Here is a 23,624-nt window from a genome sequence, read left to right as displayed (position 1 = left end):
TGACGTCATTGATCTCGTTTCATTAAACTCCCAGGAAAAAATGAAAGGAACAACTTTCAATTCACAGCATGTTTACAAGATACAACCCAAACAACGGTTCGCATCAGCTTCTCTCAACATGGCTACCCATCAAGATGATACAAGAACATGGCAAACAACAGTTCTAATGTCCACTAGAGTCTACAGGCTACGCTAATACTGTTACACCCAGCTTAACCCTTGTTGTGGATGAAGTACTTCAGATTCCAGGTGTACCCAATCAGGAATTCGAGGCTCTATAGAGAAACAGGGCTACGATAAGCAGGCTTGTCAACTGATGAACTTGAAACAGATGAGGCACAACAATTCGGCTGTCAGTCATCTTCTCTGGCTGGGAAGCAATCCAGAGTTCAAACTTGTCGAGTAGCATCGAAAACTTGACTTGCACTGAAGGTTCGGAAATGGTTCAAACGATACCTCTCTGGGAGCTTCACCTGCCTGCGGCCTTCATCTTCCTCAGCTCCCGCAGTATAGCCTTCCTCCTTGCCTCGTCTACATGTTCTAGCCCAGGAATGTTCTTCTCAGCAGACCCACGTCTTGGGCTTCCAACACTCCTTGGAGAGTTATTAAGGCGCTTGTTTCCTCCAGGCACACCTTTCGGTGACCCGACATTGCTCGAGCCGATAGTGCAGTTTTGGTTGACAGCAACCACGGTCTGCTCACAGCCAATATCTTGTCCGAGTGGGGTATCTTCTGCATTCCTCGAGGTGCCACTTTGCTGGTTTCCTCCAGGCGCACCAATTGGTGAGTCAACTTCTCTTGAGTTGGCAGTGTTGTGTTTGTTAGCAGGAGTCCCATCTAGTGTCTGCTCACAGCTGATATGTTGTCTGAATGGAGTATCTTCTTTCTCACCTTCATCAAGATTTTTTTGCGCCATCCTTTCCTCCGAAACAATACCGTTTCTATCTACATTTGGTTTGCCCAATAGACTGTCATTGGGTTCTCTCTGTTGTATGCTATCTGCAGCAATGCCATTGTTCTCAGCAGTATAGTTTTCTGAACGCTTCCCTTTTTTGGCAGCAGTAACTCTTGAGTAATGACGAGTACTAGAAAACCATCTAGTGATCTGTCAACAGAAACTCTAGTGAGGCAGGAGAAATACAGTGGCACCCCCAACAACAGTGCAGCTAACGTTGATAAAAAAGGGTGTGGCCAGAAATGCATGTTGAGATGAAAGGACAAACTGGCATTTCAAACCTGATTGAATGTCAGGCCAAGCTCTTGTGCCAGACTTTCTTTTGCTGGGCGACTAGGGTAAGGTTCTTTTTCGAAATATGCCTTGAGCTTCTGCAAGAGAAATGGAGTGCCAATGACATAATTTAGAATGCAACTGATATAAACTTTCAGCACCAATATAACTGTAGAGGTGCATAGTTAGCTATTCTATACCTGATTAACAATAGGACCATAACCTTTTTTCCTGACCGTGCTACTGGTGCCATTGGAAAGCACTTCAGGATGCTGTTCACTTACTGAACCGCTGTGCCGTTCACTCTGTGGAGTACGCTCATTGTTCTGGTGCCCACCTCGTGCTCTTCTGGTTTTTGCCGGCTTAAGTGGTCCAGCAAATGAATCTGTATCACTGTCTTCTGGATTTCCATTTGGGCTATGTCCAGACCACTCTTCTTCATCGCTTGAATCAGTGGTTTCTTTTCCATAAGCCTCCTTTAGATTCCAATATAAAATAAATAGAAATAACCCGAGTAAGGTCCATGCTTGCATTATTGAAGAACAGGATTAGCTTTAATGAATGATGTGATTTTCACAAACACTGCACTGATTACTTAGTGAAAATATGTATAATTTAATAAAGCAACAACCCCAAACTGAGCCAAAATAATTTGTACAACACTCCCAATAAGGCAACAACCTGAAACTGAGAGCCAAAATTACCCACACACCACTCACAATAAGGGAACAACCCGAGTCAAGATGCAGAAGGGTGACGACTTATGTTATATCATAAATATATTTCTAATACTGAAGGCCTTTATTTCCCGAGTAAATTAGGGCTTTATTCTTCAGGTCAACAGCATGCCAAAATAGAATGCTTTTAAGTAGGAATTTGAATATAGAAACATGCATTTTTTTAGGTGAAAAAACATGCATTTATGGTACGGAGAAATGCGAGGAAAAGACATACATCATAAAGCTTTTTGTAATCCAAATGTCCAACTTGTCGCCTATTTGAAGCTGGTAGCACAGAGTCTTGCTCTAGCTCTGCCTCCATAATGTCCACTCCATTAGTTTGGTCTGAGAATGAAGGTGCCGAAACTTTATCCTTGCCAGAAGATTTAGAAATCTCAGCACAGAAATCATCAGAATCAGATGTAAAGTCTGACTCATCTGAGTTTGTTTTGGTCTTTTGGTCTTCACTGGAATTTGGACCTTCTGGATCAAAGTCATCATCCTCTGAGTCATCCGAAGGCAACGCAAGGTCATTGACGGTGTTTTTGTTCTTTGATTCAGACCTTTTCTTCTTTGAAGGTTCAGACTCATCGGATGATGTTATAAAATCCAGGTCATCAGAATCTGATCCTTCGTCCCCATCCTCTGCAGATGATTTGTTTTCATCTACCGTGTCCCCTTCAGCTAAAGTAGGGTCATAATCCTCCTCTGAATCATCGGATGGAAGATCAGATGCTCCAATTTGGTTTAAGCCATTTGAAGTTGACTCAGGAAAAACTTTCTGCGGAGAACAAACAGTCTTGTTTATATCGAGGGGACGCTGGCGATAGAGGACTGTGCATTTACTTTATCAAACAAGGCACCCAGTAGGTATTTACCTCCCATGAGTCATGAATAGCAAGTGTGCTCCCTTGGAGTTCATTTAGTAAATCTATACAATCTAGCTTGCAATCGCACGCAGGGCAAAGCCATCCTTCATCCCCCTGAGGAACTAGAAATAAACGTTATTAAGTACATGAGCAACATAGGGAATGGTGCTTTCTATATCAAGGGAAGAGAATTAGGTATTACTATCTTCTGCCAGCAAAGGAGGATTCAAACATTTCTGGTGGAATCCTCTATCACACACTCCATCGCAAAGAATGATATCATTTTTTAGTGTAACATGCTTTGAAGCACATATGGCACAGAAAATCTGCAAGACAAAACAGATTATGTCTGTTAAAGTGACAACAATGAGTATAAACAAGCAAGAGTGAACAAAATAAGAAGGCCTACATCTTCACTAGATATTTCTCCCTCAGAATCAAACAAAGATTCGTCAAGCTTCCCCTCCAATAGAAGAGAATCCATATTACGAAAAGCTTCCCGAATTCTTAACTTGCATCGCAAGATTTCTGCCTTGGCTCGCTCAAGCTCCTTCTCAGGTCTTATTTTTTCCAAACTGCAAGTATCAAGAAAACATAGCGTTAGAGGGTGGAGATGTTAAACGACATCAAAGAGAACAATAGATACACCCATATCTGAATTTATAGATCACAAGGGCACATTACATGACTAATGACTTGTGTAACCTCTCATCCCCCCCTGTGCCATAAACCCAAACTCATATTTTTATTTGCACTGGCTAATGTTTACCAAAATTTGCCTCACTAAATTGATCCTTTTCTGAGATGTACAACACCAGGTTCCAGCAAACAAAGAAATGAGAGATCAAAGGGAGTGTGAAACATAGTGATTAGAGAGACAAACCTTTGACCTTTCCAACCTTCACCAGCGTATGCTTGAATGAAACTTTGTTCGTAGTTCATTCGATTCAAAATGTATCTAACTCGCTGGCGAATTTTGATGCACTCATTCTTGGGACTCGCTGCATTTGAGGGCCTGCCTCTTTTCCTTTTCCTGGCAGCTGGTTGAGCAGCAGTACTGTCGTTTACAGGCTCATTAGGTACCTTTTTCTTCAAGGTAGAGCTAAGCACCCTGGCACTACTATGTGCGGACCTCAATGAATTTACTTGCTTTTTAGGTGTCTTGCTCTTGTTTTTAGGGGTAGATCGAAGAACCCTGGGACTACTATGAGCGGATCTCAATGGACTTACTGGCTCATTAGGCGTCTTACTCTTGTCTTTTGAAGTAGACCGAAGCACCCTGGCACTACTATGTGCAGATCTCAGGGGATACTTTTTATTTGCTATAATCTGGGACCCTTTCCTTCCCCTTTTCCCCTTGGTAGGAGAAGAGGGTGAACCATTCCCAACTTTTTCACTCTCCTGAACAACACCAGAAGCAGATGTTTTGCCCATATCGATGATCACCACAGACCGACCTTCTCTGCGGGAACTGATAGGCCGATCCTGGGAGATTTAGGGTAAGCCTTGTAAAACCACTTTCTGTAGGGGAAGATGACCCACTAAGCTTTTTCAGTCGATAGAAATGTGCCGGGGCCTACATCAATAAAGTATATACAAATATGGTTATTAGCAAAAAATTAACAAAAAAAAAGGATAGACCAAGTGCTAGAAGCTCCCACACCAGTTGGGGTCCGGGGAAGGATTATACGAGGCAAGCCTTACCCCTGCACAGTGCAATGCAGAGAGGCTGCCTCAAACCCAGGACCTCTTGCCACAAGTGTGGAGTACTTCACCACTGCGCCAGGCCTGTCCTTCAAATATGGTCATTAACACCATAAACAAAATGTTGGAGGCAATTGTTCACATGCATCTGCTAAGTACTTGATTTGGATGGACTTGTCGTTTCTCTTATAGTTCACAGTGGAGTGTACGTAATACCTATCTGGTCAAAAGAGGCATGACACGAAGCAAGGGAGTGCAGGACCAAAGGGAAGAACCACAAGACACACATCTTTTATGTGGTATTATCATCAAACTGAACTGATGCACCATATTAACAGCTGATTGGATACATGTGGATGGGTATCTCAGATACTTCACCTGAAACACGATCCAGCTCTACAGCTATAGGCAATTAGGTATTGCAGTTTCCTGTGTCGTCACAATGCATGTGTTATGATAGTACCTAAATGTACAAACATTTGCAAACTTACCATAAAATTACCTTTTAGACCTAATTTTATAACCCCAAAAAAGAGGAAGCGTTGAGAAACGTGAGTCATAAGCTAGTCCGACTTGACGAGTATGATTAAATTAAATTATTCTAAGAAAGAAGGGGAAAACAGTTACAGTGTACTGTAAGATGGCGTGTGGATTGTGGGGGACATATAATGCTATGAAATGTGGTCGTGACACAAGGAATCCAAAGCAAGGTAGAAGCAATTAGTGTCACTTGAGAGGATCAGAAGCTAGATTATTCTGTGGCACTAGATACAGCAAGAATCCGAGAGCCCAAATAGGTTTGATGGGGATGTGTGAGACACAATCCCTTGCAACTCTGAAGGACTTGCTTTAACAAATATGTGGTTGGCTTCGCCAAAATTTCTCCCTTGTCATGATTGTTCATTGCTATTATTTGGTTCTCTCGATGCATATTATTTCATATCTCACGGTCTCATACCAGATTCAGGAGTTACTGTACATAAGATGAGGCATCAGAGGGTATTAACAGGGAAAACATGCTTTGAGGTGGCAAGAAAGCCAATATCACTATTGCCACATTTCACTAATATAAACTAGCTAACCAGCGTAAGGCGGATCCAAAGTATTCCCCTACCTCTCCATCCACCACTCCAGATCCAAAGCTTCCTACACCACCTCCTTTCATGCAAATTATATTCAAATCGCCTAATATACTGCGAGTCACAGCAAGCCTTGCAACTGTTATAAATCCGCAATGAAGAAAACTTGCTCAAAAGCAACAAAATATACACCGTTTTGTACACGAAACCCTAGATTCGCAATTAGTAATCGCAAGTATCATAATAGCCTTTGCACGTCCGCAGAATGGGCACGGGCCAGGAGGGAAAAAAAGACAGAAAAGCACGAGCGGTAGAATTGGGCACGGAAGATGAGAAAAACATTCTTTGCGGGATATGGAGATGCGAGGCCTGCTTGTCGGGGGGCATGAAAGCGGAGAAGTCAGCGGGGAGTGCGGCCGGGGCACGGATTCGTCGGGTGCAGAGGAGAGCGGTTGGAGAACGGCGGCCCCTGGGGGTAATTCAGTGGGCGACGAGCCGTCGCGCGACAGGATTGCGGAGGAAACCGTCATCCTTCCCACGGGGACGGGGACGGGGACGGCACGGCACGGCAGGCTCGGTCCGGCGGGGGCTAAGACTGTCGGATGCTGCCGCCCGGCGATGGAGAAGGTCGGGGTAAGATGGAGGTCAGACCTGCGGGCAGTTGACGTGCAGGAGGCAACGGGGCGGTGGGAGGGGGGAGCAGGGACGGCGGGGGCACTGACCTCGCCGTCGCCGGTCGCCGCGGCCTCGGCACCGCGCGCCTCAGGGAGATTTCGCAGCTTCCAGACACCCTCCCGCGAGCGTCGCCGGGTACGCGATGGACTGACCCGCTCACGCGCTAGGGCTTCCCTGTTTATCGAGTCTCCGCCGCGTAGCGGTTGCCGGGCCTCGGTGGACCGGGAGGGTGAGTGAGAGGGTTCGTGAGAGCGGGCCGGCTAGCCCAACCGTCAGCGTGTTTTGGTTCGTGGGAGTTAGAAATGGGGAACGTGATCTCCAAAAAAAAAGAAATGGGGAACGTTTGTCTCAAAAAAAAAGAGAGGGGAAGGTGGTGTTTTTTTTTTTGCGAATAGGGGAACGTGATGTTGTAAAAAAAAATAGAAATGGGGAATGGGAATTGAGGGGTGAAGATATTAAAAGTCCAGTGACTAATTAGAGAGAATGCATTGTGCTCATGAACGTACACATTATGCTCTCCGCTCAAAAAAAGAAAAAAGAAATACTACATTGTGCTCATGGCAACATGGCAACACGAGTACTTTTTTTAAACCACGGATGCCCACATACACTCATCCATATGAACGCACGCACCTCTAAGATACTGAGTTGGCATCATCTCCAACACGAGTACTCTTTGTAACATCACCAGTGAACAACACTTATGATCAGGACTACAAACAGGAGTCCTAGATGCACACAACAAACCTTCATTGCACCTAATATTTCCTTTAAATCAATACACCTACCATCAACATTCACGTCTTTGCAATTTTGCAGCTTATTCTCGCTGTCCATCCTACATTGGCTTTATCTGCACGATTCAATTGTTGGTGGATCGGCATTCAAAGGATGCAATATTATGCCATTTCCATCCAGGTTATCTTCATACACATCAGCCCATATTCAAAATCACAATCACCATTTTCACAAATGCAGTACATAACAAGACTAGAGCGATCGTAACAACCAAACCAGGAGCAATTGGGGCACTTGTGGTAATCCTGGTACTTGTTGCCCAAGAAACCCTAGTCGGTACGGTAGTCGGCGACAGAGGAAGATATATCAGTGGAGGGGAGAGTTAGGGTTAGGGATTTGCAATATAATTGGGAAGATTGGGGAGAAGATTGACTATATAGGCCAACTTAGGGGGGTTATTTGAAAAAAACATGACAAGAACTGAACTAAAATGAGACACACAAACAAGTTCAAGGTACTGAATTGTCATTTCTCGAGTCTGAGGTTCGACTATAAGTGAGATTTTTAGACAACTACAATGACATTAGGTGTATTTAACTCATCCCATTATAGCAATGCCAAAACATTTCAACATTCACTCATTTCCCAACTAATCTAAAAAAACTCAGTTATAAGTCTAGCTAATGATTGGTGTGCAAAAATCTGGCAAATCTATTTCGGCTATGAACTGTGATATCACTTGGTTGGCATGGAAGATCTAGGCAACCTAAGAGGGCACATCTTTATATTGCCCAGAATAGAGTCACAAACTAATGAGTTTGTCATTCCCAGGCATAGGGGTGAGCAATTGGTTATGCAAATCAAGCACACTAAGTTTAAAAACATCAAAGGAAATGAGCTGTAACGTGGGACGTCTTCAACCGTCTAATGGAACTCACTGTAAGACCTCGAATGCAAAACTATTCCAAACTTAGCGCGTTACTCTCAAATACATAATAGACGCATATCGGATACATGATGGATTCAGATAGCTTCGACACATAAATGCATGGATATATAGATTGAGGTGAAGCATTATCGGTATCATCACATAAACAAAACTAATAAGAAGCAATATATGGTAAATAGGTCTTGCGTGAAACATGATCCAAATTACATCCAAGTCACATTTACATCACATTCATTACATAGCGGAAACATGGCGAGTCTGAGTACAGACGAAAGCTATAATGCCTAGAGAGGCTAGAACGGAAAAGCAAATTGGTCCCATCCGAGAGGTCTCAGGCTGCCACTCGGGATCTGAAGGAAATATGCCCTAGAGGCAATAATAAAGTTATTATTTTTTCCTTATTTCATGATAAATGTTTATTATTCATGCTAGAATTGCATTAACCAGAAACTTAGTACATGTGTGGATACATAGACAAACAGAGTGTCACTAGTATGTCTCTACTTGACTAGCTCGTTGAATCAAAGATGGTTAAGTTTCCTAGCCATAGACATGAGTTGTCATTTGATTAACGGGATCACATCATTAGAGAATAGTGTGATTGACTTGACCCATTCCGTTAGCTTAGCACTTGATCGTTTTAGTATATTGCTATTGCTTTTTTCATGACTTATACATGTTCCTATGACTATGAGATTATGCAATTCCCGAATACCGGAGGAACACTTTGTGTGGTACCAAACGTCACAACGTAATTGGGTGATTATAAAGGTGCTCTACAGGTGTCTCCGATGGTACTTGTTGAGTTGGCATAGATCAAGATTAGGATTTGTCACTCCGATTGTCGGAGAGGTATCTCTGGGCCCTCTCGATAATGCACATCACTATAAGCCTTGCAAGCAATGTAGCTAATGAGTTAGTTACGGGATGATGCATTACGGAACGAGTAAAGAGACTTGCCGGTAACGAGATTGAACTTGGTATTGAGATACCGACGATCGAATCTCGGGCAAGTAAGATACCGATGACAAAGGGAACAACATATATTGTTATGCGGTTTGACCGATAAAGATCTTCGTAGAATATGTGGGAACCAATATGAACATCCAGGTTCCGCTATTGGTTATTGACCGAAGACGTGTCTCGGTCATGTCTACATAGTTCTCGAACTCGTAGGGTCCGCACGCTTAACGTTCGGTGACGATCGGTATTATGAGTTTATGTGTTTTGATGTACCGAAGATAGTTCGGAGTCCCGGATATGATCACGGACATGACGAGGAGTCTCAAAATGGTCGAGACATAAAGATCGATATATTGGACAACTATATTCGGATACCGGAAGTGTTCCGGGTGATTTCGGAGAAAACCGGAGTGCCGGAGGGGTTACCGGAACCCCCCGGGGAAGTATTGGGCCTTAGTGGGCCTTAGGGGAGAGAGAGGGCAGCAGCCCAAGAGGTGGCGCCCCCCCAAGGGGAGTCCGAATTGGACTAGGGGAGGGGGCGCGGCCCCTCTTTCCCTCTCCCTCTCCTTCCTTCCCCCTTCCTCCTTCCTAGTTGGACTAGGAAAGGGGAGTCCTACTCCCACTAGGAGGAGGACTCTCCCCTCTCCTTGGCGCGCCCCAAGGCCGGCGGCCTCCCCCTTGCTCCTTTATATACGGGGGCAGGGGGGCACCCTAGAAAACACAAGTTGATTGTTCCAAGCCGTGTGCGGTGCCCCCTCCACCATATTCCACCTCGGTCATATCGTTGCAGTGCTTAGGCGAAGCCCTGCGCCGGTAGCTTCATCATCACCATCATCACACCGTCGTACTGACGAAACTCTCCCTCGACACTCTGCTGGATCGTGAGTTAGTGGGACGTCATCGAGTTGAACGTGTGCAGATCGCGGAGGTGCCGTACGTTCGGTACTAGGATCGGTCGATCGTGAAGACGTACGACTACATCAATCGCGTTGTCATAACGCTTCCGCTTACGGTCTATGAGGGTACATGGACAACACTCTCCCCTCTCGTTGCTATGCATCACCATGATCCTGTGTGTGCGTAGGAATTTTTTTTGAAATTACTGCGTTCCCCAACAGTGGTATTAGAGCCAGGTATATGCGTAGATGTTATATGCACGAGTAGAACACAAGTGAGTTGTGGGCGATAATAGTCATACTGCTTACCAGCATGTCATACTTTGATTCGGCGGTATTGTTGGATGAAGCGGCCCGGACCGACATTACGCGTACGCTTACGCGAGACTGGTTCTACCGACGTGCTTCGCACACAGGTGGCTGGCGGGTGTCAGTTTCTCCAACTTTAGTTGAATCGAGTGTGGCTACGCCCGGTCCTTGTGAAGGTTAAAACAACACATACTTGACGATAAATCATTGTGGTCTTGATGCGTAGGCAAGAATGGTTCTTGCTCAGCCCGTAGCAGCCACGTAAAACTTGCAACAACAAAGTAGAGGACGTCTAACTTGTTTTTGCAGGGCATGTTGTGATGTGATATGGTCAAGACATGATGCTAAATTTTATTGTATGAGATGATCATGTTTTGTAACGAAGTTATCAGCAACTGGCAGGAGCCATATGATTGTCGCTTTATTGTATGAAATGCAATCGCCATGTAATTGCTTTACTTTATCACTAAGCGGTAGCGATAGTCGTAGAAGCAATAGTTGGCGAGACGACAACGATGCTACGATGGAGATCAAGGTGTCACGCCGGTGACGATGGTGGTCATGCGGTGCTTTGGAGATGGAGATCAAAGGCACAAGATGATGATGGCCATATCATATCACTTATATTGATTGCATGTGATGTTTATCCTTTATGCATCTTATTTTGCTTAGTTCGGCGGTAGCATTATAAGATGATCTCTCACTAAATTTCAAGGTACAAGTGTTCTCCCTGAGTATGCACCGTTGCGAAAGTTCGTCGTGCCGAGACACCACGTGATGATCGGGTGTGATAAGCTCTACGCTCACATACAACAGGTGCAAGCCAGTTTTGCACACGCAGAATACTCAGGTTAAACTTGACGAGCCTAGCATATGCAGGTATGGCCTCAGAACACTGAGACCGAAAGGTCGAGCGTGAATCATATAGTAGATATGATCAACATAGTGATGTTCATCATTGGAAACTACTCCATCTCACGTGATGATCGGACATGGTTTAGTTGATTTGGATCACGTGATCATTTAGATGACTAGAGGGATGTCTATCTAAGTGGGAGTTCTTAAGTAATATGATTAATTGAACTTTAAATTTATCATGAACTTAGTCCTGGTAGTATTAGCATATCTATGTTGTAGATCAATAGCTCGCGTTTAGCTCCCCTGTTTTATTTTTGATATGTTCCTAGAGAAAACTAAGTTGAAAGATGTTAGTAGCAATGATGCGGATTGGATCCGTGATCTGAGGATTATCCTCATTGCTGCACAGAATAATTATGTCCTTGATGCACCGCTAGGTGACAGACCGATTGCAGGAGCAGATGCAGACGTTATGAAAACGTTTGGCAAGCTCGATATGATGACTACTTGATAGTTTAGTGCACCATGTTTTACGGATTCGGATCGGGGCTTCAAAGACGTTTTGAACGCCACGGAGCATATGAGATGTTCCAAGAGTTGAAATTAGTATTTCAGACTCATGCCCATGTCGAAAGGTATGAGACCTTTGACAAGCACTTTGCCTACACGATGGAGGAGAATTGCTCAGCTAGTGAGCATGTGCTCAGAATGTCTGAGTACTACAATCACTTGAATCAAGTGGGAGTTAATCTTCCAGATAAGATATTGATTGACAGAGTTCTCTAGTCACTATCACCAAGTTACTAGAACTTCGTGATGAACTATAATATGCAATGGATAACGGAAACGATTCCCAAGCTCTTCGTGATGCTGAAATCGACGAAGGTAGAAATCAAGAAAAGCATCAAGTGTTGATGGTTGACAAGACCACTAGTTTCAAGAAAAGGGCAAAGGGAAGAAGGGGAACTTCAAGAAGAACGACAAGTAAGTTGCTGCTCATGTGAAGAAGCCCAAGTCTGGACCTAAGCCTGAGACTAAGTGCTTCTACTACAAAGGGACTGGTCACTGGAAGCAGAACTGCCCCAAGTATTTGGCGGATAAGAAGGATGGCAAAGTGAACAAAGGTATATTTGATATACATGTTATTGATGTGTACTTTACTAGTGTTTATAGCAACCCCTCAGTATTTGATACTAGTTCAGTTGCTAAGATTAGTAACTCGAAACGGGAGTTGCAGAATGAACAGAGACTAGTTAAGGGTGAAGTGACGATGTGTGTTGGAAGTGGTTCTAAGATTGATATGATCATCATCGCACACTCCCTATACTTTCGGGATTAGTGTTGACCCTAAATAAATGTTATTTGGTGTTTGCGTTAAGCATGAATATGATTTGATCATGTTTATTGCAATACAATTATTCATTTAAAGTCAGAGAATAATTGTTGTTCTGTTTACATGAATAAAACCTTCAATGGTCATACACCCAAGGTGAATGGTTTATTGAATCTCGATCGTAGTGATACACATATTCATAATATTGAAGCCAAAAGATGTAAAGTTAATAATGATAGTGCAACTTATTTGTGGCACTTCCGTTTAGGTCATATTGGTGTAAAGCGCATGAAGAAAATCCATGCTGATGGGCTTTTGGAATCACTTGATTATGAATCAGTTGATGCTTGCGAACCATGCCTCATGGGCAAGATGACTAAGACTCCGTTCTCCGGAACAATGGAGCGAGCAATAGACTTGTTGGAAATAATACATACTGATGTATGCAGTCCGATGAGTGTTAAGGCTCGTGGCAGGTATCGTTATTTTCTGACCTTCACAAATGGTTTGAGCAGATATGGGCATATCTACTTGATGAAACATAAATCTGAAACATTTGAAAAGTTCAAATAATTTCAGAGTGAAGTGGAAAATCATCGTAACAAGAAAATAAAGTTTCTACGATCTGATCATGGAGGAGAATATTTGAGTTACGAGTTTGGTCTTCATTTGAAACAACGCGGAATAGTTTCGCAACTCACGCCACCTGGAACAACACAGCATAATGGTGTGTCCGAACATCGTAATCGTACTTTATTAGATATGGTGCAATCTATGATGTCTCTTACCGATTTACCACTATCGTTTTGGGGTTATGCATTAGAGACAGCTGCATTCACGTTAAATAGGGCACCATCTAAATCCGTTGAGACGACACCATATGAACTGTGGTTTGGCAAGAAACCAAAGTTGTCGTTTCTTAAAGTTTGGGGTTGCAATGCTTATGAGAAAAAGTTTCATCCTGATAAGCTCAAACCCAAATCGGAGAAATGTGTCTTCATAGGATACCCAAAGGAGACAGTTGGGTACACCTTCTATCACAGATCCGAAGGCAAGATATTCGTTGCTAAGAATGGATCCTTTCTAGAGAAGGAGTTTCTCTCGAAAGAAGTGAGTGGGAGGAAAGTAGAACTTGATGAGGTAAATGTACCTGCTCCCTTATTGGAAAGTAGTTCATCGCAGAAATCTGTTTCTGTGACTCCTACACCAATTAGTGAGGAAGCTAATGATGATGATCATGTAACTTCAGATCAAGTTACTACCGAACCTCGTAGGTCAACCAGAGTAAGATCCGCACCAGAGTGGTACGGTAATCCTGTTCTGGAGGTCATGTTACTTGACCATGACGAACCTACGAACTATGAGGAAGCGATGATGAGCCCAGATTCCGCAAAATGGCTTGAGACCATGAAATCTGAGATGGGATCCATGTATGAGAACAAAGTGTGGACTTTGGTTGACTTGCCCGATGATCGGCAAGCCATCGAGAATAAATGGATCTTCAAGAAGAAGACAGACGCTGACGGTAATGTTACTGTCTACAAAGCTCGACTTGTTGTGAAAGGTTTTCGACAAGTTCAAGGTGTTGACTACGATGATATTTTCTCACTCGTAGCGATGCTTAAGTCTGTCCGAATCATGTTAGCAAATTACCACATTTTATGAAATCTGGCAAATGGATGTCAAAACTACATTCCTTAATGGATTTCTTAAAGAAGAGTTGTATATGATGCAACCTGAAGGTTTTATCGATCCTAAGGATGCTAACAAAGTGTGCAAGCTCCAGCGATCCATTTATGGACTGGTGCAAGCATCTCGGAGTTGGAATAAATGTTTTGATAGTGTGATCAAAGCATATGGTTTTACACAGACTTTTGGAGAAGCCTGTATTTACAAGAAAGTGAGTGGGAGCTCTGTAGCATTTCTAATATTATATGTGGATGACATATTGTTGATTGGAAATGATATAGAATTTCTGGATAGCATAAAAGGATACTTGAATAAGATTTTTTCAATGAAAGACCTCGGTGAAGCTGCTTATATATTGGGCATCAAGATCTATAGAGATAGATCAAGACGCTTAATTGGACTTTCACAAAGCACATACCTTGATAAAGTTTTGAAGAAGTTCAAAATGGAACAGTCAAAGAAAGAGTTCTTGCCTGTGTTACAAGGTGTGAAATTGAGTAAGACTCAAAGCCCAACCACGACAGAAGATAGAAAGAGAATGAAAGTCATTCCCTATGCCTCAGCCATAGGTTCTATAAAGTATGCCATGCTGTGTACCAGATCTATTGTATACCCTACACTGAGTTTGGCAAGGGAGTACAATAGTGATCTAGGAGTAGATCACTGGACAGCGGTCAAAATTATCCTTAGTAGAATAAGGATATGTTTCTCGATTATGGAGGTGACAAAAGGTTCGTCGTAAAGGCTTACATTTATGCAAGTTTTGACACTGATCCAGATGACTCTAAGTCTCAATCTGGATACATATTGAAAGTGGGAGCAATTAGCTAGAGTAGCTCCGTGCAGAGCATTGTTGACATAGAAATTTGCAAAATACATACGGATCTGAATATGGCAGACCCATTGACTAAACTTCTCTCACAAGCAAAACACGATCACACCTTAGTACTCTTTGGGTGTTAATCACATGGCGATGTGAACTAAGATTACTAACTCTAGTAAACCCTTTGAGTGTTGGTCACATGGCGATGTGAACTATGGGTGTTAATCACATGGTGATGTGAACTATTGGTGTTAAATCACGTGACGATGTGAACTAGATTATTGACTCTAGTGCAAGTGGGAGACTGAAGGAAATATGCCCTAGAGGCAATAATAAAGTTATTATTTATTTCCTTATTTCATGATAAATGTTTATTATTCATGCTAGAATTGTATTAACCGGATACTTAGTACATGTGTGGATACATAGACAAACAGAGTGTCACTAGTATGCCTCTACTTGACTAGCTCATTGAATCAAAGATGGTTAAGTTTCCTAGCCATAGACATGAGTTGTCATTAGGGACGAAGCTCTCTTGTAGGCATTGGGGTCAATTGACCCCAATGAAATTAGGAAATGCTTCATTAATTTAGTACTAAACACTATCTATTTATTGAGGATCACCCCACTGCCATAGACATGACCCCAGCAAAAAAAATCCTAGCTTCGTCCCTGGTTGTCATTTGATTAACGGGATCACATCATTAGAGAATGATGTCATTGACTTGACCCATTCCGTTAGCTTAGCACTTGATCGTTTTAGTATATTGCTATTGCTTTCTTCATGACTTATACATGTTCCTATGACTATGAGATTATGCAACTCCCGAATACCGGAGGAACACTTTGTGTGGTACCAAACGTCACAACGTAATTGGGTGATTATAAAGGTGCTCTACAGGTGTCTCCGATGGTACTTGTTGAGTTGGCATAGATCAAGATTAGGATTTGTCACTCCGATTGTCGGAGAGGTATCGATGGGCCCTCTCGGTAATGCACATCACTATAAGCCTTGCAAGCAATTTAGCTAATGAGTTAGTTACGGGATGATGCATTACAAAACGAGTAAAGAGACTTGCCGGTAATGAGATTGAACTAGGTATTGAGATACCGACGATCGAATCTCGGGCAAGTAAGATACCGATGACAAAGGGAACAACATATATTGTTATGCGGTTTGACCGATAAAGATCTTCGTAGAATATGTGGGAACCAATATGAACATCCAGGTTTCGCTATTGGTTATTGACCGGAGACGTGTCTCGGTCATGTCTACATAGTTCTCGAACCCGTAGGGTCCGCACGCTTAACGTTCGGTGACGATCGGTATTATGAGTTTATGTGTTTTGATGTACCGAAGATAGTTCGGAGTCCCAGATATGATCACAGACATGACGAGGAGTCTCGAAATGGTCGAGACATAAGGATCGATATATTGGACAGCTATATTCGGACACCGGAAGTGTTCCGGTGATTTTGGAGAAAATCGGAGTGCCGGAGGGGTTACCGGAACCCCCCGGGGAAGTATTGGGCCTTAGTGGGCCTTAGGGGAGAGAGAGGGCAGCAGCCCAGGAGGTGGCGCCCCCCCAAGGGGAGTCCGAATTGGACTAGGGGAGGGGGGCACGGCCCCTCTTTCCCTCTCCCTCTCCCTTCCTTCCTTCCCCCTTCCTCCTTCCTGGTTGGACTAGGAAAGGGGAGTCCTACTCCCACTAGGAGGAGGACTCTCCCCTCTCCTTGGCGCGCCCCAAGGCCGGCCGGCCTCCCCCTTGCTCCTTTATATACGAGGGCAGGGGGCACCCTAGAACACACAAGTTGATTGTTCCAAGCCATGTGCGGTGCCCCCTCCACCATATTCCACCTCGGTCATATCGTTGCAGGGCTTAGGCGAAGCCCTGCGCCGGTAGCTTTATCATCACCGTCATCACGCCGTCGTACTGACGAAACTCTCCCTCGACACTCTGCTGGATCGTGAGTTCGTGGGACGTCACCGAGCTGAACGTGTGCAGATCGCGGAGGTGTCGTACGTTCGGTACTAGGATCGGTCGATCGTGAAGACGTACGACTACATCAACCGCGTTGTCATAACGCTTCCGCTTACGGTCTACGAGGGTACATGGACAACATTCTCCCCTCTCGTTGCTATGCATCACCATGATCCTGCGTGTGCGTAGGAACTTTTTTGAAATTACCGCGTTCCCCAACAGGATCTACTATCTACTCGTCCGCGTAGTAGTCCACGTAGTATCAACCTAGAACGTTGTAATAGTAGTGTCATGGTTTTGTCACGGCAGATGTTCTTAGTGTCAGGACTTAGTCGTGAGGCCAACGCATCTATGTAGTGGCTTGAGAGGGGTTGAGCGGGATCAAGAGACGCAACACAAGAGAAGGATTTAGACAGCTTCGAGCCCCGGGAAACATCATCCGGTAATAACCCTACATGCTGTTTGTGGCTAGGTCTCATTATCATCACGAGAGAGTCGCCGGTAAACCGGCTCTTTGTGTCTAGCCCTAGAGATTGTTTCTTCTTGCTTCTTGCCTGTCCCTATTTGGGGAGCCATGCCCCTCCTTATATATGTTGAAGGGGCGGGTTACATGTGGAGTCCTATTAGGATTAGGACTAGTCTATCTCTAATACAAACCGGATACAAGTCCAGGTCTTAACTCCTTGTAAGACAAATATTCCTCACGCCTTTCCTCTTAAACCGGCCCACCATAACATGAGGCGGCCTTCTGGGCCTTGGGCCTTGTCACCGTCTGTCCCGCCCGCCGGGTTACCAGTGAATCATAATGTTCAGTCAGGTTGCTTGTAAACCGTCTGGTCTGTGCGGGACCCGGTGAATCGCCAAGTGTCTGCGGGGTTCCAAATAAACCGCCAAGTCCGGCCGGGCTATACTTCCGGCCGGTTTACGCCGCGGGGTATATCCCCGACAAGTAGTCCTTTGCAGAATGGTTATAGCAAGGGCGAGTACATGGCATACTCAGGATTTATTTATATCATGTAGGACAAAAATACATTACCTATTTAAATTTTATGTCTAATTGTAGAATTACCGAACACATGTACAAACCATCCGTGGTGATGAATCAAAGGGACATGATTTGGTGTTGTACAATAATTTCTCCAACTTCGCTTTGGGCCCAAAAGAAATTAGAGACCAAGCCCCCCACGCGGTGGACTCATATTCGGACTGCACAGACATGCATGAATTCAAACATTGATAACTTCCCGACTCCAAATTGGGTGGTTTTTGTTGGAAAGCTTATCGGCTTGCTCATTTAAAACCAAGTTGTAGATCGAGCAGGAAACGGCTAAAGGTTTTGGTCCAAAGGTAAGAAGATCCGTTGGTTGAAAATCCCCTGTTCCATCATACATAAGTTTCCCCTTTTCGGCTGAGTATGATTCGACATCGGAATGGCACCTTTCGAAGCACTCTACGAGAACCTTAATCTTACCCTGATTTGTTGGGTTTGGCACGTATCAAATGACAAGGTAAGATTAGACTAGGTTTGTTAAAGACCACTCACTATAGCCAGTCGACACCCTTTATCCTTGGTGCAATAAGAAACCATCTTCCAACACAATTGGATTCCCCTTCAAATTCCTTATGAGTTGGAGCTGCTACAGAATTTGAGTCTAAATCCAAGTCAAAAGGTGTTGCGTGACCTCCACTTCCGCCCATGTGCCTTGTATGACCTAAAGTTTGGTTTTGGCTAGCTTGGGACGTGAATCCACCTCTTTGGCCGCTACCTTTTAGTCCTACATAAGTAAACTGTAAACATATCTCATATCCTTTTCTTTGGGTTTTGTTTAGTTAAAAGTTAACTATCATTGCAACTGTGGACCCAAAAAAAAAACCTTTTATTCATACTTCGTTTATATATCGCAATATTCATATTGCTTTTATCATAGTTCTTGCATGTTCTTCGATTGCTTGTAGGGACTAGACCTTCGTGGGTTAGGCTGACCATGCTTTCGACATCGTCGGTAACTCTAGGAGATTGGTTTAATGACTACTAAGGCACAACGTCATCGCATGTTTGTAGTTGGATCGTCAAAGTCGTTCTCTGACTAAGTCGACAGAATGAGATTCTCATCGAAAGATTGGAACACCCAATTATCCAGGCCAAGGCCACTTTCGGAACCCCAACTTTTATTTGTTCATTACCCATATAGTCGCGATATTCAGATTACTTTTATCACAGTTTTTGCTTGTTCTTCAATTGCTTGCATGAAATAAACCTTCGTGGTCAGACTGACCATGGATGTTTCTGACATCCTCAATAATTTCTATGAGATTGATTTAGCGATTGCTAAGGTGTACCGTCGTCGAACATTTGTAGTCGGATTGTCAAAGCCGTTATCCACCCAAATCGATAGAGTGTGATTCTCATCGAAAGATCAGAACACCCTTGCCCCTACCACATTGGCCACATTGGCTCTTTTTATTTTCCAGCCTTCTTCTTTTTCTCTCTTTGTGTCTCGAGTTGGTCTTGATATTGTGATGTTGCAAAGGCTAGATGTATTTGGTATCATCTTAATATTAATATATTACTCTTTGTCGAAAAATTTACATAGAACCTACAAGGAACAAAACACTACTCCCTCCGTTCCCCTATATAGTGTGCCTTTGCTTATGGCGTTTATACCAAGACGTGTGCTGGCACTTTTATCTTGACTAGGAATGCCCTTTGCTTTTGTCAGACTGTAACGCATGTGGGTGCATGCAACTTCGCTGTAGTGGTCCAGGAGAGGGATATCTTCGTCCAAAGGTGTTAATGCGCACTATATTCTGGAATTTGATCCAAATCGTTATACGCACTATAATATGGAACTAAGGGAGTACATGCAAAGGCCATTGTGGTGGCAAATATCCTCTCTAGCAAGATAGGAAACGTCCCCTACCTCTACCTGAAGAGAGGCATTCCAATAAATGTGACGGTTTCACTTCTTCTACACATTTCATTCCACACATCTATAATACCTAAATAATTCAACTCCATTACTCTATTTCTCTTGACATGCAGGATGGCTTGCGTGCTCCCCGAGAATGCTCCCATCCCTGCTCCGCGCTCATCCAACGGCCCCCGCTGCTGCCCTCCTTTTCCCTAAAATACCCAGCAATTAAACAAAACCGGCCGCTCCGTCTCTTAACCAAACCCAGGAAAAGACCAGCCGCTTGTTTCGTCTCCTCTCTTATCCACTTACTTTCCCCACAGCCAAAGCAGTAGCTTCTCCACGGCCGGGAGACATCTCGACGGCGAGCGCCGTGACCTCGATTTGCTAGCATGTCCGAGCAGGAGGGTCCTGGACATCGCTGCAAGCTGGCTCATCCGGCTGGTTGTCTTCCTCGGGGAGCGCGTCATCTCCGTGGTCCTCCGCGCGCGGCGCTCGTCAGCAAACTGCTCACCATCCCTGCGGCCATGGCGTCCCTCGCCCAGTGCGGCGCTCGTAGGCGAGCTGCGCGCCGTCCCTGAGGCCGCAGCTTCCGTCGCCCGGCGAGGCGCTCGTGGGCGAGCTGCGGGCCCTCCCTCCTCGGCGGTCACCTTCGTGGCCCTGTTTCTGTGTGATCTTAAGTATTGCGGCATGTTTCCAGTAGCAAGACTATGGTTATGGGCTTCTTTAAATTCGTATACATTATAAATCCCGTTTGTAAGACTTATCTTCATACGTGCATCACAACCACATCGTGTCTTGGGCCTACTATAACTGAATTTCTCCTCTCTTTTATCTTCAGCACGGACTCCTATTAGTTAAAATTATTTTATTAGTCCCATCTAAAAATCTATATGACCAGAACAAGTTACAACTACTCCATACCTTGACGAGAACATGTGAATGTCCGTTGTTGTATTGTACTGGAATTTTTTACTTTATGATGATTGCCTCTTCGGATGCTAAAACCCAAGGAATAAGCATACTTGTTATAGAAGGAATATGCTTCTTCAGATAAAAACTGCATGCCAATCTTTGGCACTCTTTTTTCAATCTGCTCTGTTGCATTGCTAGCTGTAGTTTCTTCGACCCCCTGTTTAAATTAGTGCTCACTTTAGCAATTGGTTCAAATACAAGGAAAAGGAGAAGCAACATATCTGTGTTGTAAATCAGCAATAACCTCGCTATGACTATTTATTTCAATGTCACAGTGGAACGGAAATGAGTGGAATCTGTGTTGTTTTCCCATTCTGAACAAGGTTGTTAATAATTTCAATCTTCTGAGTACGCATTCTCAACTTATCGGAGGTATGTCTTTGCCCCTCGAACCATTACATTTCTCTTATATGTACAACATCAGTGTCAGATTTTCATTTATATGTACCCATCAGTAATACAACTTTGTATTGTGCGATCTGTGCAAGACATGTTAGCTGGATATTACGCACTAGGAGTAAGACATATACGCATCTGCTATCTAGTTTCATTTTGCTACGTGGTCCCAGTGACAGCAATCACAAAAACCTGAAAGTCATAGATCTGTTTCATTGCAGGATTGGGAGAAGACAGTTGGGTCAGAGAAAAAGGAAGAACGCAATGGAAACAAGATGGCTTACATTTGGGGGATCTGATTCCTCATTGGTTCCGGCAGGAATTGGTGAAGAAGCCATCAAGTTCCTCCAGCAAGTCCCTTTGTTGGATCTGTGTTTGTAGATAGATTTGATGAAGAAGAGTATAGTTTGGTTTGTTTTGTACTCTGTGTACGGGAAAAGTTCACCGCCAATACTTTTGGTGGGCAAGACATATTTATTTCCCTCCAAATCTTTGTTCTATTGCGTTAATTACGTTGCCAGGAGAAAGTCCGAAGCGGCCGGTTTTAATTAAGAGACGGAGCGGCCGGTTTTGTTTAATTGCTGGGTATTTTAGGGAAAAGGAGGGCAGCAGCGGGGGCCGTTGGATGAGCGCGGAGGAGGGATGGGAGCATTCTCGGGGAGCAGGCAAGCCCCGTCCTCTATCCACATCATTAAGTCAGCCACGTCAGCGTTTCACTACCAGCTTACAAGAGGGACCTACTACGGTTTGACTTTCTTTGGAGTCGCTCCATTCCCATGACGTCCTCCACCGTATTATACGTGCCTGTTAAGATTAACATCTTTACATTGCATCAGCCCCAAACCTTCCTCTTTTCGACTTTCTTTGGATTTTTCAATTTGTATCTTCGATCCGGAGAGACTAACAGCAGTGCTAGAAGACGATTATGAACCCTGCGACAGTGAACTTCTGATTTCTTATGTTTATGAATATTGTTTCTTTCGGATGTGTCGTTCGTCAGATAAATCAGGGGCATGGCAGCGATTTGGTCATTTACTCCTTCAATTGGATTTTTTATACAAGCATCCAGCAAGATTTGGTACGTACCCTAACCATCTTTAACCAAGTCTGAATTTTACTTACCCTGTAATTCCCTCATTCACAGCCTGCTCTCGGGCAATGATAAAAGTGAACAGGGATGGGTAAGAAAATTATGTCAGTTCATATTGTCATCCTGACATCTTTGGCACTTAAGTGATCGATCATCCACGTCATTTTCCATGCAACTGATTATAGGAGGCATCCTCCACATCATCTTTGGAAATGATAATTATGGCCTTCTTCCATATCTGTTATCTACCATTATATTTTAACTCATTAGTGCCTTGCAATTGCAAGCTTAAATATCCTTTCATTAAAGAAAAAGAAGCACCCATTACATGGACACCGGTGCTTTGTTTTTGTACGAGAACGTGTTTGCAAAGAGAGCAATGCTTTTGATTAAACATATATTAATGGATCGGACGATCTATGTGTAAGTCCTTTGTATATTCTATTGACTTCAAATTTGTAATCGAGAAGGTGTATGATGAAAGAAAATTGTACCAGCACACAAATTTTACCTCACCTTGCATTGGAGCACATCTTTGTAGTCCAGGCTTAATATTTGTGCGCATTGTGGCATTTGGAATGAAAATATTTTGTCTTCCTATTAAACATGACTTTACACATCATCATGCGTCATGATTATATTTTACTGTTGAGTTATTTTCCTTGCTAACAAATAATCCCGCAGCAACGCGCGGGGCATCTTCTAGTTTCAAAGAACATACGTGCCAACTTTGCTGGAAATATTTTGCCTCCACAAAACGAGATGCTCTTTGTTCTTATTCCACCACTTCCCCAGGGAGGAAAAATCCAACGCCGGCACGCTTGCACAACATGTTAGAACATCTCCAGCCGCGCCGGTGCCCAAAAATCGGCCCAGTCGCGCCCCCAGGAGACCTTTTTCGCCGGTTTGAGCCGAAACTGGCGCGCTGGGAGCGTCCGGGGGCGCCGGGGAGAGCGGTTTTTGGAGCGAAAGAGCTGCGGGCCAGCCGCGTCAGCGACACGACACCTCGTCTTCCCCCAGAACGCCACGGTTTTCTGCGGGAAATCAATGGCAAGGCTGCCGCCGCCTTGCCATTGATTCCTCACGGGCGGCGCGTCACGGGCTGTGTCGGTGTCAAAACCGGCGGATCTCGGGTAGGGGGTCCCGAAGTGTGCGTCTAAGGTCGATGGTTGCAGGAGACGGGGAACACGATGTTTACCCAGGTTCGGGCCCTCTCTATGGAGGTAATACCCTACTTCCTGCTTGATTGATCTTGATGAATATGAGTGTTACAAGAGTTGATCTACCATGAGATCGTAATGGCTAAACCCTAGAGGCCTAGCCTGTATGACTATGGTAATGAGTATATCCTTTCCGGACCACGCCCTCCGATTTATATAGACACCGGAGGGATCTAGGGTTACATAGTCGGTTACATAAGAAGGAATCTTCATAGTT

At 44.0% G+C, this 23,624-nt stretch overlaps 1 protein-coding gene and 1 long non-coding RNA gene across 4 annotated transcripts; one reads left to right on the top strand and one right to left on the bottom strand.

The window, feature by feature from the left end:
• LOC109764874 (homeobox protein HAZ1) lies at nucleotides 1-6,475 on the bottom strand. Of its 3 annotated transcripts, XM_045234898.2 has the most exons (10): nucleotides 6,322-6,390; nucleotides 4,480-4,604; nucleotides 3,700-4,392; nucleotides 3,226-3,391; nucleotides 3,019-3,142; nucleotides 2,826-2,938; nucleotides 2,183-2,728; nucleotides 1,429-1,704; nucleotides 1,237-1,326; nucleotides 1-1,105 (listed from the first exon to the last, which is right to left on the bottom strand). In XM_045234898.2, exons 3-10 carry the CDS (start codon nucleotides 4,248-4,250, stop codon nucleotides 470-472), a joined length of 2,502 nt encoding a protein of 833 aa, XP_045090833.1. In that variant the 5' UTR covers nucleotides 4,251-4,392; nucleotides 4,480-4,604; nucleotides 6,322-6,390; the 3' UTR covers nucleotides 1-469. The 3 variants fall into 3 exon arrangements, with proteins under 3 accessions (XP_045090833.1, XP_020179245.1, XP_020179247.1); XM_020323656.3 differs by lacking the exon at nucleotides 4,480-4,604 and having other exon boundaries at nucleotides 6,322-6,475; XM_020323658.4 differs by lacking the exon at nucleotides 4,480-4,604 and having other exon boundaries at nucleotides 6,251-6,426.
• A 13,495-nt stretch (nucleotides 6,476-19,970) lies between these two features.
• LOC120976777 (uncharacterized) lies at nucleotides 19,971-21,586 on the top strand. The gene is made up of 2 exons (XR_005773137.3): nucleotides 19,971-21,073; nucleotides 21,319-21,586. It is a non-coding gene; the product is annotated as an uncharacterized lncRNA (long non-coding RNA).
• Nucleotides 21,587-23,624: the final 2,038 nt, after the last annotated feature.

The sequence above is a fragment of the Aegilops tauschii genome, chromosome 3 (genome assembly GCF_002575655.3).
Source record: "Aegilops tauschii subsp. strangulata cultivar AL8/78 chromosome 3, Aet v6.0, whole genome shotgun sequence".
NCBI classification, from domain to species: domain Eukaryota; kingdom Viridiplantae; phylum Streptophyta; class Magnoliopsida; order Poales; family Poaceae; genus Aegilops; species Aegilops tauschii.
Note: the sequence above shows the minus strand (reverse complement) of the source record. Positions and strands in the feature narration are given on the sequence as shown.

Bases quoted from the DNA above. Each gene is read 5' to 3' on its own strand.
- LOC109764874 (XM_020323656.3), bottom strand. From the start codon at position 4,250: ATGGGCAAAACATCTGCTTCTGGTGTTGTTCAGGAGAGTGAAAAAGTT. The intron at 2,729-2,825 runs GTAAATACCTAC...TGTTCTCCGCAG, and splicing joins CTATTCATGACTCATGGGAG to AAAGTTTTTCCTGAGTCAAC. The intron at 1,705-2,182 runs GTATGTCTTTTC...TGGAATCTAAAG, and splicing joins ATTACAAAAAGCTTTATGAT to GAGGCTTATGGAAAAGAAAC.